General features: G+C 35.5%; 1 protein-coding gene across 1 annotated transcript; it reads right to left on the reverse strand.

Moving 5' to 3' along the window:
* Positions 1-476: 476 nt before the first annotated feature.
* Positions 477-7143, reverse strand: LOC145566753 (uncharacterized). The gene is made up of 2 exons (XM_081626072.1): positions 4518-7143; positions 477-580 (listed from the first exon to the last, which is right to left on the reverse strand). Exons 1-2 carry the CDS (start codon positions 7141-7143, stop codon positions 477-479), a joined length of 2730 nt encoding a protein of 909 aa, XP_081482198.1.
* Positions 7144-16655: the final 9512 nt, after the last annotated feature.

Below are 16655 nucleotides of genomic sequence, written 5' to 3' on the forward strand. Positions count from 1 at the left end.
AGATTTTTTGTTGTTGACTTAGTTTTTTTTTAAATCAGGCATTTTTCAAATGCTTTTATGCTCCAAGATTGCAGTTTTTTTTTGTTGACTTAATTTTTTTTTATATGTTTTTACAATTGATTGAACGTCGTCGCTATCGAGCTGAAATTTGTGCTTCATTAGTTTTGTCTGATTTGAATAAGGTTAGAGAAAATGTGTTGTCTTCTGTTGAAGATTTTTGCACAAACAATGAAGCAATTATGGTTGAAGTTTTAATGAATGAGAAGCTCATTAGAGAGGCTGAAGCTGAAGCTCGTAAGGCAGAGCTACGTGCTGATCTTGAAAGGAGAAGAAAAGCTAAAGCTGTAAAAGAAGAAGCTGCTCTTGTGGATGCTACATAACAGCAGAAGAGGCTGCTGCAAAAAGAAAATCATCAAGAAATGCAGCTGATGCTTCTACAACAGCTGTTCAAGAAGAAGAAGCTGCTTTGGTGGCTGCTACAATAGCAGCAGAAGAGGCAGCTTTAAGAAAAAATCAACACGTAATGTATCAGCAGCAGCACCAGTACCAGCAGCAGCATCCAAATCCAAAGCAGCAGCATCTAAAAAGAAGAATTAAAAATTAGTATTCAAAGGAAAGTAAGAACTATATTTTTTCTAGGATTTTAGATTTGGTTTTATTTCACTTGAACTTTATTCATATAGTTTGTTTGAATTTCAGTTGAACTTAATTCATATAGTTTGTCAAGGTTTGATTTTATATCTCTTTGTTAAACTTAATATTGATATATAGTTTGTTAATATTTGGGTTACTTGTTAAATTGATTGTTGTGTTTATTATTTCAGTTGAACTTAATTCATATAGTTTGTTAAGGTTTGATTTTTATATCTCTTTGTTAAACTTGGTATTGATATATAGTTTATTAATATTTGGGTTACTTGTTAAATTGATTGTTGTGTTTATTATTTTATGGGTTACTATGGATACTAGAGGTGTTATCTTAAGGGGTTACTTTAATGAGGTTATTAGATTGATTATTAGAAGGGTTACTTCAGCTTCTTTTTGTTGGATTTACTTGTTTTTTTTTACCCTGGGGCAAGTTGTTTTCTTTTACCCTGGGGTTACTCGATTATTTTATGTGTTATCATAGGGGATAATGGAGGGGTTACTTTAATGGGGTTACTGAAGGGGTTACTTTTATGGGGTTAGTAGAGTGTTACTGATGGGGTTACTTGAGGGGTTACTGAAGGTTACTATGGATTACTTTACTTGTTTTTTTTTACCCTGGGGCAAGTTGTTTTCTTTTACCCTGGGGTTACTCGGTTATTTTATGTGTTACTGGAGGGGTTACTTTAATGGGGTTACTAAGGGGGTTACTTTTATGGGGTTAGTAGAGTGGTTACTGATAAGGTTACTTGAGGGGTTATTAAAGGTTACTATGGATTACTTAAAGGATTATTTGAATGGGGGTTACTGAGGGGGTTACTTTTATGGGGTTAGTAGAGGGGTTACTGATGGGGTTACTTGAGGGGTTACTGAAGGTTTCTATGGATTACTTAAGGGATTATTTGAAAGGGGGTTACTAATGGGGTTACTAGAGGGGTTACTAAAGGGATTACTAAAGGGGTTAGTTTAATTGGGGTTACTAGAGGGGTTACTTTAGTTGTCTATTAATTTATACCTGGCTTTACCTGCTTGTCTATTAAAGGTTACATTGAAACAGTATATATAATGCATGGGGTTACCTGCTTGTTTTTTAAAGGGGTTACTTTTCTTGTTTTTTTTCCCTAGGGTTACTATTGTTTTTTTACATGCTTCGATTTGTTTATGTATAACTATTGTTTTTTTTGCATGCTTCCATTTGTTTATGTATAAATTAAATTATAAATATCAAAGTAACTAATAAATAAATAAATATTATTTTTACATTATTCTGAAATTAAAACTGTTTTAAGACATAACAGTAATATTGAAACTAAAAGAGCTTGAGATTTACAACAGGTGTGATTGTTCCAAATTCTCTTGTGTCACCTTTGGCTTGCATTGCTTTTGTTTTCTTTGCTTTTGGTTGTTTTCCTTTTTCAAAGTGTCCCTTGATTCTTTTGCTTCTTCCTTTTGTGTTTGCTCGATCTGGATCGTTCACTATTGGTATTTCTTCTTCATTTTGTTATTCTTCTATGGTTTCATTAGATTGATCATCTTCTTCTTGTGCTTGTTGCATTTCTAGCTTTCTTTTTATTTAATCTGCTTCTATGTCAATTTTCTTTAGTTGTAACTCTATGAAGCTCCGTGTCTCTTTGTGATGCTAATATTTTAGTACAAGATTGTATGTCTTCCTTGCCATTGTGTGACGCCAAGGCATGTATTTCTCTTTTTCTGTTGAATTTTCTGCTTTATGATCATCTTTTGTTTTTCCATACATTGGCTTTAGTTATCTTTGTCCATCTTACTGAGATATAATGTTCAGGAATTTTTGTAACTGAATGTTGGTGTAAGATTCGTAAACAATGATAGCAAAGCCATCCTACTTATTCATAATTTTTGCATGAGCATGCAATCCTGTTTTGTGAGCTGACAAATGTGGACCTTTTGTCTAGATGACATGTCATTTTCAATTTGCACCTCATAAAAGTAATGATCTCCCATTTGACCATGCAGAAATGTTATGCACCCCATTGAATAGCTGAACTCTGACTCAAAGTATCTGAAAATTGTCTGTGTATATATTTTTGATGCATGTTTTAACAGTCCATACATAGGTAGATGTGAAGTTGGTTCAGAGTTTGAACACTTGAAATCTGCATCAGCTTTATTTTTTCTCCATCTCTTCACAGTTTGCTTGAATATTCTGAAAAAGTCTGTTAAACTTGTGTTCTTGTTTGCTTTGAACCCAACTGCATTATTTGTACTCTCACTTCTCTATGATAATAAAATACCAGCAGAAAAAAAAGTCTTTACTCAGAGTTGTGCACCACTTCTCCCTAAGGTTATATAACCTTTTAAACCAGGTATTTTATTTCAAGTTTGTATGTTGTTATCATGTTTTCCCAGCAAACTTGAAATTCTTCTGGTGTCACACAACCACTTAAGTATTTATTGAATGCATCTTTGAAAGATGTGTTTCTTTTTAATACTCCAAATCTTGAAATAGCGTTTTTATTAGATGTCAGATACACAACCTATACCTTGAGTGAGGAAATACCTGTAAGTTTACAAGTGAATCAAAATATTTAGGTGAAGTTAAAGGATATACCAATCCAAGGAGGTAAAAAGAACAATTAAGAGCTCTCGACCACAGCTTGCTTTTATCTAGCAGTTCAATCTATTCCGAAGTAAACCTAATTTTACAAATACAAAATATCAAAGATAAATCACCAACAAAACAAAACTTAGACCAATCTCCAATGGTGAGACTCAAGTTTGAGTATTGAAATACAAAATGAGTTGTTTTTAACCTCCAATGGTGATACCATACCCACTTCTCAACTTAACAACTCATGTGAAGTCTAATTTCTCAATCTTGAAACTCTCTAAAATATACAAATGTCACTTTTAATTTATGGCCCACAAAATCCATCTTTTTTTAATATCAAATATTGTAAGATTAAAAAATAAAAATATAAAGGTAAAGCTTAAATAAATTATAAAATATATTAGAATATTGACAAGGGCCCACATTTTTTGTCAAATGAGACTCAAAATTGAGTATCTAAACTTAGCAACTTTCTTTTAGAGTTGCTAAGTTTAGATACCAACTTATTGGTATACATTGCAAAAAATATTCTCTCTCCTAAAAATACTCACTTGAGTCTCATCATTGGAGATGGTCTTATAATATATAAGTTAAAGATACACATTGAAATATATAGGTCATTGAATACTTCTTCCGTTCCAGAATAAAAAAAAATAAAAAATAAAAACTCGAATGTATAAATGATGGTGGAACGAGGGATTATAATTAATTTGATACAGACAGTATATTATAAACAAACCTTGGATTTAGAACGTGACGAATATCATCTAGAGACGAGTCAGATATTTGATATCCATTGGGAAGACAGTAAAATTTCTCCGTTTGTAAATTAAGAAAAACATGATGTTTGTAGTTGCGGCTGTGTTCATATGCATGTGAGTCGAAACGCTTTCCCTGATAATACTTGCCGCATACCGAACAAGCATAAACATCCTCCTTTTAAAACACTTGGAACAATGCTTCTCGAAATCAAAATCTAAATTATGCCTGTTTACCGTATCAAGGTAAGGGCAATAATCCATCTTCACCAAAACATCATTATCTCTCTCTCTTTGCCATGGTTTAAATTGTCTTTTTTTTTTTTTTTTTTTTTTTTGACAAGAGCAAAGACCGACCAACTACCTATGTACTAGTCACAAAATCAGCTAAACTTAACCTACATTGCCTTTTAATGTCATGAGCCCTTCGAACTTGGTCTCTTTCGACTTTAAGACCGTGCATCTATGGAAAGTGCCTCCCACATCTCTTATCTGTTTTATCGTCCAAGCAATTGACACGTCCTTACCGTGGTCACCTTGCAAATTATTGATTAGCGCAACTGAGTCCGTCAGTACTAAGATCCCTAGTTCCCCTTTCAACTTTGCCCATTTTATCGCTTCTAGGCAAGCCCATGCCTCACACTGTAAGGCAGACGAAGCCACACCATGTTTTCCCCCTCCTTGTGTAAGAGTAAGAGTGTTGTCACTCCCATTACCTGTGATTACCCACCCTATACCAGCTCTTGTAGACCGTTTGTCCCAAGCCCCGTCGACCTCCACAACAAAGCTATCATACCCAGTCTTGTCTACTCCCAAACTTGCCTGAAAGAAGCCTAGGGGGAGACTAGGATCATTCCCTATGTCTTCATTGACCACACTGTCCTGTACTGCTAACTGAGCAAAGTCCTCATGCTCTTGCAAAGCCCTACTAATAGATCCCAGAACAAGGTTCATACCTCCTCCTACCCCATTGAAGACCTTATCATTCCTTGCTTTCCACAGCCCCCACAAGGTTGCAATAAAGGTCACCACACGCATGCTATGCTTACCATCCTCGCTATAAAACAACAGGATATAGTGCTGAATCCATTCCCTCACAGAATTGAACTCAGGAGACTCAGAGCAAATAGCTAAGGAGCCAATCTCCCAAACTTCCTTTGCTAGATTACAAAACCGAAAGATGTGTTGGGTGTCTTCTCTTTCCACCCCACAAAAATCACATGCTACCTCAACATTTATCCCTCTTTTTTCCAGATTTGTCTTGACCGCTATCCCATTATGAAACAGCCTCCACATGAAAACTTTCCATTTAGGTTGGATACCCAACCTCCATATTAGTTTCACAAAGTCTTGATCCTTAGCTGGGAGCATATCCCTGTTTAAACCATTCCATCTGGATAGAAAATAGTACCCTGTCTTCACCGTGTATCTTCCGGATGGATGATGCTTCCAATAAATGTAGTCCTCTTCCCCATTTGTAGGAAGCTTCATAGACAAAATTGTCTTTGCACTCTCCCATTCAAAACATTCCCTCACCTTCCCAGCATTCCAGGTCATAGAGCTCCTATTTATAAAGTCACTAACCTTCCAATGCATAGCTGCTCTCAGTGTCTGGGTAGAGTTGATAGTTGGAATCTCCCCTTGAACCCAAGGCGAGCTTATAGCCTTTATACTCATCCCGTTCCCAACTTTATAAACAAAGCCCTTTTTTAGAGATTCAACGGATCTCTGTAAACTAACCCTTCCTAAGGATGGATGGCCAATCTTCTTGTGAGGCCTAGCCAAGTTACAAATCCCACAATCTTGACACCCTCCATACACTTTTGCCAGTAGTAGCTGTGGATTAAGATGCATTCTCGTTGTTTGTTTGAAAAGCAAAGCATCATTTAGGGCTGTCGTTCCCCTTATCCCTAAGCCTCCCATGCTTTTTGGAAGTTGAATAACATCTCTACTTACCCAGTGCATCCCCTTATTGCCCTTGTTTGACCACCAAAACCTTGTAATTAGGGAGTCAATCTTGTTTGCTATACTCTGGGGAAGCTTGAGGCATTTCATTACATGAGCTGAGATACTAACCAAGACCGTGTTGATAAGGATCAGTTTTGCAGCTTGAGAAAGATTAAGGTAAGCCCATGATAGAATTTTCTCTGAAACCTTATCCATAAGATATTGGAAGGATTCTTTCCTTTTTCCTTGTATATCAATTGGTGCTCCCAGATGAATTCCCATGTTAATAGTTTCATTCATTGCTAGAATACCTTTTAAGACCACTTTCTTCTCCTCCTCCACCCCCGGGGAAAACTTCACACATGACTTATGAAGATTTAGTTGCTGGCCTGAAGCCTCCCCAAATCTTTGGATGATATCCTTAATACACCTACAAGAGTCCTCCGTAGCTTTGAAGAAGAGCATTGCATCATCCGCAAAGAAGAGGTGGGAAATAGATGGAGATCGCCTTAATACTTTAAGGCCTTTGAAGAGATTGATGTCCTCTGCCAGAGTCAACATTCTTGAAAGAATGTCCATACAAAAGAGAAAAAGGTAAGGAGATAAGGGGTCTCCTTGCCTCAAACCACAATACGGAGTGAAAGCTGCAGTCGTCTTTCGGTTGATGATGGTTTTAAAGCTGACCGTCGAGACACACTGTGAGATCATCTTAACCCAGTGAGCCGAGAACCCATACGCCTGTAGCACCTTTAGAAGAAAAGGCCAATCTACTCTATCATAAGCCTTTGACATATCAATCTTCACCCCTGTAAAGTTGGAGCCCTTCTTCTTATTTATTAGGTGCATAAGCTCATGGCTTAGAAGAATATTATCCTCCATATACCTTCCTGGGATAAAAGCGTGCTGGTTTTCCGATATGATGCTTGGAAGGACATTCTTGAGTCTATTCACCAGGCATTTTGAAATACACTTGTACGCCGTGTTACACAGACTGATAGGCCAAAACTGACTTGCAAGTTCGGGCACCTTGACCTTTGGAATCAGAACCAACAGTGATTGATTCCATTCTTTCAGCATAATTCCCGTTCTCAAAAATTGTTTCACACTATCCACCACCAGTTTTCCAACCTCTTTCCAGTAAATTTGGAAAAAATCCGCTGTAAACCCATCTGGCCCCGGAGATTTAGACCTATGCATTCCAAACATAGCTTTCCTAATCTCCTCTTCTGTAAATGGCCTATCTAGCTAACTCCTCTCTTCTGTAGAAATACTTGGGATATCCAGTTGTCGCAGGAGCAAATCAATGTTCTCCTCATGGTTATTATCCACCTCCGGGTTATAGACATCTTTGATCGAGTTTAAAATTACCTCCTCCACTGCCTGTTGACCCTCAACCCAAGTATCCTCATCATTTCTCAAAGTGAGAATTTCTTTTTGGAGTTGTCTTTGCTTCACTTTCCTATACATCATAGAGGTAGGACAATCCCCCATTTTGATCCATTTCGTTTTCATCCTTTGCTTCCAATAATCAAAATTCAACTGACATTCAGGAATTCGGTTGTTAATTTGATGAATATAACTCTCACCTTCCTGAATCGAAGTAACACCCATACCTGAGTTATTTAGTTCCTTTGTTAGCACCCTCCAATTTATACCCCAAACCTTCCTGTTATCCAAACACCAGTATTAGATTTTAGTCCTTAAGAACTTCAATTTTTTGGAGAGCCGAAACATACAAGATCCCGTAACTTCCATCTTCCACGCATTCACCACTAATTCCCTTACCTTCGGGAACTTAAGACACCAATTATCAATTTGGTACGGCCTATTAGACTTCAAGACACTTGGATTCGGAATGTAAGTGATAGCCGCATGATCCGAGCACATAATAGGTTCATGAACAATTCTCCCATCCGGAGTATGTTGGAACCACCCTTCTGTAATATAGGCTCGATCGAGTCTTTCCAAAATCAAACCATCTTGTTCCCTTTTGTTACTCCATGTGAACCTCGGACCCGAGAACGGAACTTCCGTCACATTACTATTAAACCTCCAATCGAGAAAAGCATTTATCCCTCTAATTGTATTACTTCCACCAATCTTATCACTCCACTCTCAATTTGGTTGAAATCCCCTATAACCAAAACATTCTTGTATTCTTCCAAAAACCAAAGAAGTTGTTCCCAAACAATTGTCCTATTTTCAACTTGAGGCTCACATAAAAGAACATCACATACTTAGCATTTCCATTAGCTTCCGAGATCTTACAAAATACAAAGTTTTTAGTGGAGTACAAGCATTCAACTACATCATTAGTCCAAGCTAGCACTAAAAGACCCCCGCTACTTCCATCCGCATCCCACCCAAAAGTGGAAGTAGCCCCTAAACTACTTAACTTAGAAGTCGCACTTACAAAAGACATTTTAGTTTCCGAAATAAACATAAACATAGGAAGTTTAGTCCTATAGAGCCACACTAGATATGGAATTGCAAGGGAGTGTGGATCATTCAAGCCCCTACAATTCCATGCAACCGTAGTCATATCCCTCTTGGGGCCTGATCTGGTTCAGTGCCCTCACCCATCGAAATTCTTTTCACTGACTCGAGAATAGTAGCTTGCATATCCACATCCATGTCGTCACAAATCTGCCGAAACTCTGATGTGACTTCCTCGCTCTTTTGGCGCTTATAGGAATCAGAATTTGAAGAAGAGTCATCTTGAACACGTTTGTTTCTCCCTCTTCGCGCAATATCATCATCAATGTCTACCCCAATTTCTCTCGCTAAATCTGGGTCAGAAATAGCCTTAGATGCGAACCTTTTCGCCCCCTTTTCATCATTTAGCCAAATATTGAAGCCCCCCTTCTCCGACCATCTGTGATACCTCTTCACCCTTTTCCGTTCAACCCAAGTATGATTAGATCCGCTCTCCCTGACCGAGTCACCATCGCATGAGTGCTGTAAATGGCCAGTAGCTTCCTTAATTCGCTTCCTCGTGTTTGCACTGTCATCATAATTGAACAACTCTGTAAAATTGAATGAACTAATGTGCGAAATTGGTGTTACCGGGGTGTTCGGAGGGTCGAATTCCGTTAATGGCAGATTCACCATTCCAGCCAACTCCTCCGAATTAAGACGCAAGAAAGGTGGTGTTGCAGGTCTTGCATTTCTGAATGATCTATCATTCCCTTGCCTCCTTGCTGTTCGAATTCCCAGGGTGAGGATCGTGCTAGCCTCCATGATGCACGCAAATTCTTCGTCTGATAAATTTGCATCATCCCTTCTTTCTATCGATATGCTCAGAGTATTAAACATATCTTCATCCTGCTCCCTTCTTTCATTCCCCTCCCTTTGATTAGTAACACCCTGCAATTCACGATTATGCCCATTAAAAATCACAGGCCCAGACGCCCAATCAGCGATACCCAAAGTATGGAACAAAGACCCAGGCCCCGCATGTTGTTGTTGATTTTGTTGAGCCGACGATGACTCCCCCACCTCATAGTTCGACCCCACAAAATTTGGTCTTGACATAGGTGGGTGAGATTGATGCTGCGGTGGAGTTCTACCCCTCTCCGAGTTGGGTCTCCAAGGTCTAAAGCCCAGCCTTGTTGCTTGCGGGCTCAACCTATCAAAGAAAAGCCTGCGCTGCACATCAGTGTTAGCATTGTGTGTTTGTTGATTTTCCACTCTCTGAGTGAACTCGGCATGCCCTAATCTTCTTCCTAGAGACATAACCAAATCCGGTTGAGTATGAGTTCTATCAACCTCCACCAACTCCGATTCATTCACCGATTGCCCCTCTGAAAGCTCTTCTTCCCCTGAGTAAAAGAGCTCACTTTCATCACTATCATCACTATCTTGCGGTGGCTCCTCCATACCAAAAGGTTGCCCATCCTCAAAAGCTAACTCTTCCCTTGGAATCCTCCTATAAAAAGGAACCTCCTCCGGGATATTGTGATGCCGCAAATCAGCATTGGTGTTACGAAACCTGTATCTATCCGGCAAACCACGAATAAAGTTAGAATAAAAAGGGTATTCAGCAGGTCCGTATAATACCCGAATTCCATCTTCCTCGACTTCATCAAGCCTGCGCCTCACGCGTCTTCTCGCAATGGTTGGGTGGATTGCACACTTTGATGTAGCATGCCCTGCACACCCGCATATTTTGCAAAATCTAAAGAGCCCCTCATAGCGCAAGTACACCCAGATCACCCTATCTCCTTCCAAGGGGATAAAGCAGCCTGGGATCAAAGGGGTTGATAGATCAATAAGCACACGTGCCCTAAGCTCGGCATGTAGCGGCAGATTATCACCCTCTTGATCAATCTCTTCAATATAACCAATATGCCTAAAGATCTGTCTCGCCCAACCATTTGTGAGGTAGGCTAGAGGAAGCCCATAGACCCTTACCCACATACTTGTCAGCGTGAAGTTCATTTGCTGGGGTACGAAATCAGTTTGGTACCTCCTAAAATTAATAATCCTTCCATCGATTATTGTTGTGCTGATGCGTACAAGACCCTCCTGATCTTGTCTGTTCCTGCATTCAAATAAGAAATAAATTCCAGATCGATGAACCCTTATTTCTCCCCTTCTCATCCATCTTGAGTTTACAATGAGTTGCACAAAAGTGCTAGAGGGGGGGTAGGGTCCAACAAAAACTCCAATAACACATGAGTTGAAGTTTATATTTATATTAGACAAGTCAAAATCTGGTGGAGGAGGGATAAGAGGTCCCCCACGCAGATCTAGTGTTTGTTGCTCATTATTATGAGCATCCGAAGAATTTGTTTGTTTGCTCATGACTCAGAGAATATTAGAAGAGAATAGTAAAAGGACCAGAAGAATAACACAGAAGACACTTAGAAGAATTAATGAAAGAGCAGAAGAAGATAAGAGAAGTTGAGTTAAACTGGTGAAGAGTTAATCTCCCATTTATAGCATAGTAAGAGTTTTTGGAAGTTGCACCCTTCAAGCATGGGGAGCAAGGTCTGTAGAAATAAATAGGCAGTCCTTAATAGCCGCCTCTGCCTATTATCTCTGCACCGGTGAGAACTCAGCACAATTAATGCACCAATAGCATTGGTTGCATGCAGTTGCCAAAACACCAAACCCAACAGCCGTATTACCAGAACCAAAAAATAAAAGAAAGATTAAATCCTTTGTGGAAGACGAGAAGGTGTTTGCAAGAACGAGAAAAAGCAGCTCCTTGAATATAGAAAAAGTGGATTATTATCCACGGACATAAGCAACCTTGATGAATAAATCTTTCCCACCTACTAGGAGCTAAGTAATCTTCACTCAACTAGTACAAGCAAATAATCTTAGTAGATCTTCAAGGATCAATATCAGATTGAAGAGACAGACTTAGAGTAAACCCTAGCTTAGCTAGAAAGGAACTCACTTTTAGTGAGAGAAGCTCTCGATTTTAGAGAGAGAATGTCCCAACTCCGCCATGGTTTAAATTGTCAAGGCTAAAATCCAATCACAAAACAAAAAAAATCCTTGTTCGAAAAACTTAATTAAAACCCTCAATCACTATTTTAGTTAAAAATAGCAAACGGAGTAAAACAATTTAAATATAAGAAAACAAAATAATACTTAATGATCTCTAGCAAGGTCCAAAGCAACTAATAACAGGGTAACAAAAATAAAATTAAATCAGCCATATTAGAAATTATAAGAAACAAAAACGGGAAAAGAAATTACAAGAAACAAAAACAAGAACAAAAAATCAATTAGTAGTCGAAATTTACGTTATGTTCATGAACTCCTAAACTCATGACCAGTAGCATACTCATTTACTCATATATTGCCATTATATCTCTATTCTCTAGTATTAAGCTCCCCACCCAATTTCAACAATGAGTTAGCATTCTACTCATTAACCATGTAGTTGAATTGTCAATGTGTTCTTTGGACATGATTCACCTGCACTTTCTTGGCATTGGGCTTAAATTTCCTCAAACTAAAAATTTAATATTAAGAATTCATGCATATTTTCCTACTCAAACTTATATCTAAACCCAATCAAACCTACTCTCCACGCACTCAACTATAATTAACACACAAAAAGTGGCAATACCCCCATCAAACAAAATCAAAATACTATAGCAAATGTATCAAAAATCAATTAGTAGTCGATTTAGTTTAACTAAAACAATAATCTTTATAATGTACAAAAATCAATAGCCAATAAAATTAAATTAATACTATATGGATTTTCAACTATCAAAAATACGAGCCGTGTCAAGTGAGGGACACATGCGTAATTTGCTACATAAAGTCAAAGGCAAGTTGCATAAAGTCATTGGATAGCTGTAAATAGTACAAAACTATTGGCCAAGCTTTTGCACATATTTACATAATATGCCACCAGATTAATTTGTATTTGCCGCAAAAATACTATTTTTTTAAAAATAATTAAACCAGAAAGCAAAAATTCAATATTCCCCAAATATTCTAATGAAGAAAACCTATTTTTAAACGGTCATTAACCCAGCTATCAAACTGGAACCCATACAAAATACTAAAATTGGAAGAAAAATATATTTAAAAAATCTTGTAAGATACCCAGTAAAAGAAGGAAATAAAATACACTAAATACCAAATATAATAGGCATAACAAAACATTAAAGATAGAATAAAACAAACAAAGAATGGATTTTTTAAAGATAGAAATAAAAAACATCACCTTTAAATTAATTTAGTTTTGGGACAGAAAAGCAATCAACAATGTTCTTCAACCAGACAAAATTAATTAAAATGATACATGACAATGTTATTACCCAAAAATTAGATCCACAATTCTACACTAACCAATTACTTGCCTTTTACTTCAAAGTTCATATAATTCATTTACGCTTTATTTGGATACCAAAGAAGGAAGGAAAAGAAGGGGAGGGAAAATGGAGGAAGAGAAGGGAAAAGAAAGGGAGGGGGAGGTGAGCTCCATTTTTCCTCTAAATCTCTCCATTTTGGAGAGATTATGCTTATTAAAGAGAGAGGGAAAATAGATCCCTCCCTCTCCTTCCCCTTCCTTCCCCCAATCTTTTACCCAAACAAGAGAATTTGTACGTCCCTCTCTATTTCTCTTCTCTTCTTTTCTTTTCCTTCCATTTCTTCCTATCTAAACAAAGTGTTAAAGTATGTAATGTATCATAAACTGAATTATATACTATTATATATTATCATAAACAGATACAATAAATCGAATTCCAAAACAAAACGAAGCAACAAACATTATAAATTGTATACGGAGTCCATAATTTTAAAATTAACACATTCATCAAAATATAAATTTTAAAATTAATAAATTCATCAAAATAAAATATAATTGCACAATCGATACGAAAAAATCATTACAAAAAATTACAGAGAAACGCACCTTCAACGTCTTGATATTAATACAAAAAAAATGGTAAAATTAGTATAGATTATTATATTAAAAGTGTAAATTAGGTTTGTCCATCAACCTCAATATCAGAGTTTAAAGAACATATGAAAGAATTGAAAATTTCAGTAAAAATTTAGACATTAAAATTAAAATTTACTAAAAATATGAGAAATTAAGAGGGAAACAAATTACAACTAACCTTGAATAAATTGAAGAGATTATCCGAAGGAGAGAGAAAGAAAATTGCTCAAATAATAGTGCCTGATTAGGAATCGATTGATTTATACAAAAGTACCAAAAACCCTTTCCAAAAAAACCTAGGAAAAAAAAGGCGACGTGACACCTAAATTTTCTTTTAAGCTTCCTATTTTAAAACAATAGTAATAGTAATGATGATTTTACCAGTCAAAGATTATGTTTACTCTGAATCTTATTCTGTAAAACTCGTAAAGTACAGGATTGTGTGCAGTGGCGGAGCCAGGATTTATAATTCGGGGGGACAAATTTCAAATGTTTAATAAAATCGACAAAAATTTTAAGAAAAAAAAGATGATCACATAAATTGCTTAATATATATTTTTGTTATGGACAATACAATTATTTTTATATGGCAAAAGAGGAGTATTTATAAGTGTCATTGCATATTAAGAAAATTATCAAAAAAAATATATATTTTTTTTTGTTTGGTGAACCCCAATTGTAAGCTATGTGAACCCCGATGATCGAAAAATACAATTTATCAAATATTAAGCGTTTAAACAATCTGAAAATAGATATAAAGGGATTTGGGTTACATTCGAAGAAAAGAAAACACAACTTTATTTAACTAATAAAATTATTACAATGTGTTCTAAAAATAAAATTAGAAATTTAGTTCCAAAAACTATAAAATAAAATTTTTGAATTTAAGCACACATAATTAAAGAGATAAATAAGACGGAGATATGTATTCATTACAAATAGTTGAATAGCACATTATTAATCATTATAAAAAAAGGCAGTACTTGATTAAATAGTTAACTGAGAATAGTTAGAGGTTTAAGAACTTATAATACTTTAAATTTATAAATTATATATCATAAAATGAAATCCAAAACAAGTACATAAAAAAAAAAAGGAAAGATCCAAAAACAAGAAAAAGAAGTTAAATGACAGCAGTTTGTATAAACTATAAAATGAAATAAATATTAAGTCCAAAAAGAGGAGGAAAAAAAAAAGTATACAAAAAAATGTTAAGAGTGAAGAATCGAAACTAAGAACAAGAGGAGATATGAAAGCCTTACTCAAGGCCCAATAACCACTAGACCATCTCTTAACTTTGTGATAAACATTGTCTATGTAATTTATATAACCGTATTCCTGTATCTTTTTATGCTAAAGAATTTTTTTTTTTTTTTTTTTTGTTTGAAAATGGGGGGACAGCTGTCCCCCCATGTTCCTATAGTGGCTCCGCCACTGATTGTGTGCTGTTTTTTGCTTATTTCTTTTCTTCTCTATTGGTGCTTGTAACCTCGTTGGAATCAAAAAAACATATATATATATATATATATTTCTTGAAAATCACGAACTTAAGATAACAATAAATAACCATAAAAAAAAAACGGAGTATAAAAAAAGTCAAATACATAAAAATTTATGCTTTGAAGTACAAAAAAAATGTTAAAAAAAAAAAAAGTTGAGAAGAAGTATGTATACCTTTACGAGTATCCAAGAAGAAGACGGTTTTTAATGGGTTTGAAAATTCTTTTATATAATTGCAGAGTGATTTAATCACAACCCTTCAAAAGGCCAATTCTCAAATCTCATGTATATGAGTTTTTTTTTTTTTTTTTTTTTTTGGTGGTGGTTATTGTTGTTCCTATAACCTCCAATTAAATAACTTTCACTTTTTTATTTTTTTTCTTAATAACTTCCACATCTTATATATCGTGCGTTAGCACGGATACAATCTAGTTATTAAGAGAAAAAAGAGGAGTAAAAAGAAGAAAAAATATTACTGTGCTCTGCAAAAATTTAGTGGTCGGGGTAATTGTGAGCCAAATTAGGGAATGTGGGAATTTATAATTATTTATTTATTTCTTTCTTTTCTAAGATTTGCTATACCAAAAATCTTGATGCTATCTTCCTTCCTAAAAAAAAAAAACTTGATGCTATCATCTCGATTTTCGAGGATAAACAGTGTACAAAATTATTTCTTTATTTTTTTTTACTGTTTTGGTGAAAAGATTTTGTGTTTGGTAAAACTATTGATCTTTTTTTCTTTTACTATCTCCATTAATGGTTATCTGCGACTTTGAAATATTATTTGTGAGATATAAAAAATTCCAAAGTTGCAGATAACTATTAACGGAGGTATTGTACTATTGTTATAGTGTATAGACCTTATAATCCGTAATAGGTTTTACATGTAGCGGGTGCATGAGGGATAAGGTTAATAGACCGAAGATTTGATATACAATTGGGATTTCTAAGTTCGATTGTGTATGGTTTTATGAAAAATATTTTTTTTGAAAAAATTTAAAGCATATTGAAAAATTTTCAATTTCAACTCTCAAGTCTTTAATATGTACAACTACAAGTAGCTCTGTATTTTTATGGTCCCTTTTGGAGGAATAATTCATATAGACATGTCCTTATTATTTCAAAACAAGTATTGTTTTTTTTTTGGTGCAATCAAAACAAGTATTGTGATTATAAATAAATCAGCGCCTCTTGCGTGATGCTGGCCGCCCTGTGTGGTTGTTTGTAAACGACGAGTAATTCCTTAAACACTGACTGAGTAACCCCTTTTAACACTGATTGAATAATAATCCCTATAACAATTACGAATAACTCTTATAACATTAATGAAGATTCCCCTAAACACTATCGGGTAACCTCTATAACACAACCAAAATCACCCCCACGATGGTTGCAAGGCCCGCAACACAGAGTAACCAACCACATTTTAAGAATTTGTGTAAATTTATAGGTTGTATTACAAATGACGTTACTAATGTAATCAGAACTATCATTGTCAAAAGTTGTTAGAAATGATAAATTGATAATAAATGTGTTACTTTCTATTTTTTTAGGAAAAATGTGCTACTTTCTTGGTTGATCATAAATTAAAACTATTTGCATGCATGAATGAATGATATTGAGATTTTTATCACATAAAAAAAAAAAAAAAAAAAAAGCGGCATAGTAAATGGAAGTATTAAGGGTCTATTCACTTCAGCTTAATTTTAGTTCAATTCAGTTCAGTTCAGCTTCAATCAGTTTCAGTTCAGCTTCTAATTTCCCTCTTTTATAAAATATTCATTTCAGCTCAATTCAG

The sequence above is a fragment of the Chenopodium album genome, chromosome 11 (genome assembly GCF_948465745.1).
Source record: "Chenopodium album chromosome 11, dcCheAlbu1.1, whole genome shotgun sequence".
Lineage (NCBI taxonomy): Eukaryota > Viridiplantae > Streptophyta > Magnoliopsida > Caryophyllales > Amaranthaceae > Chenopodium > Chenopodium album.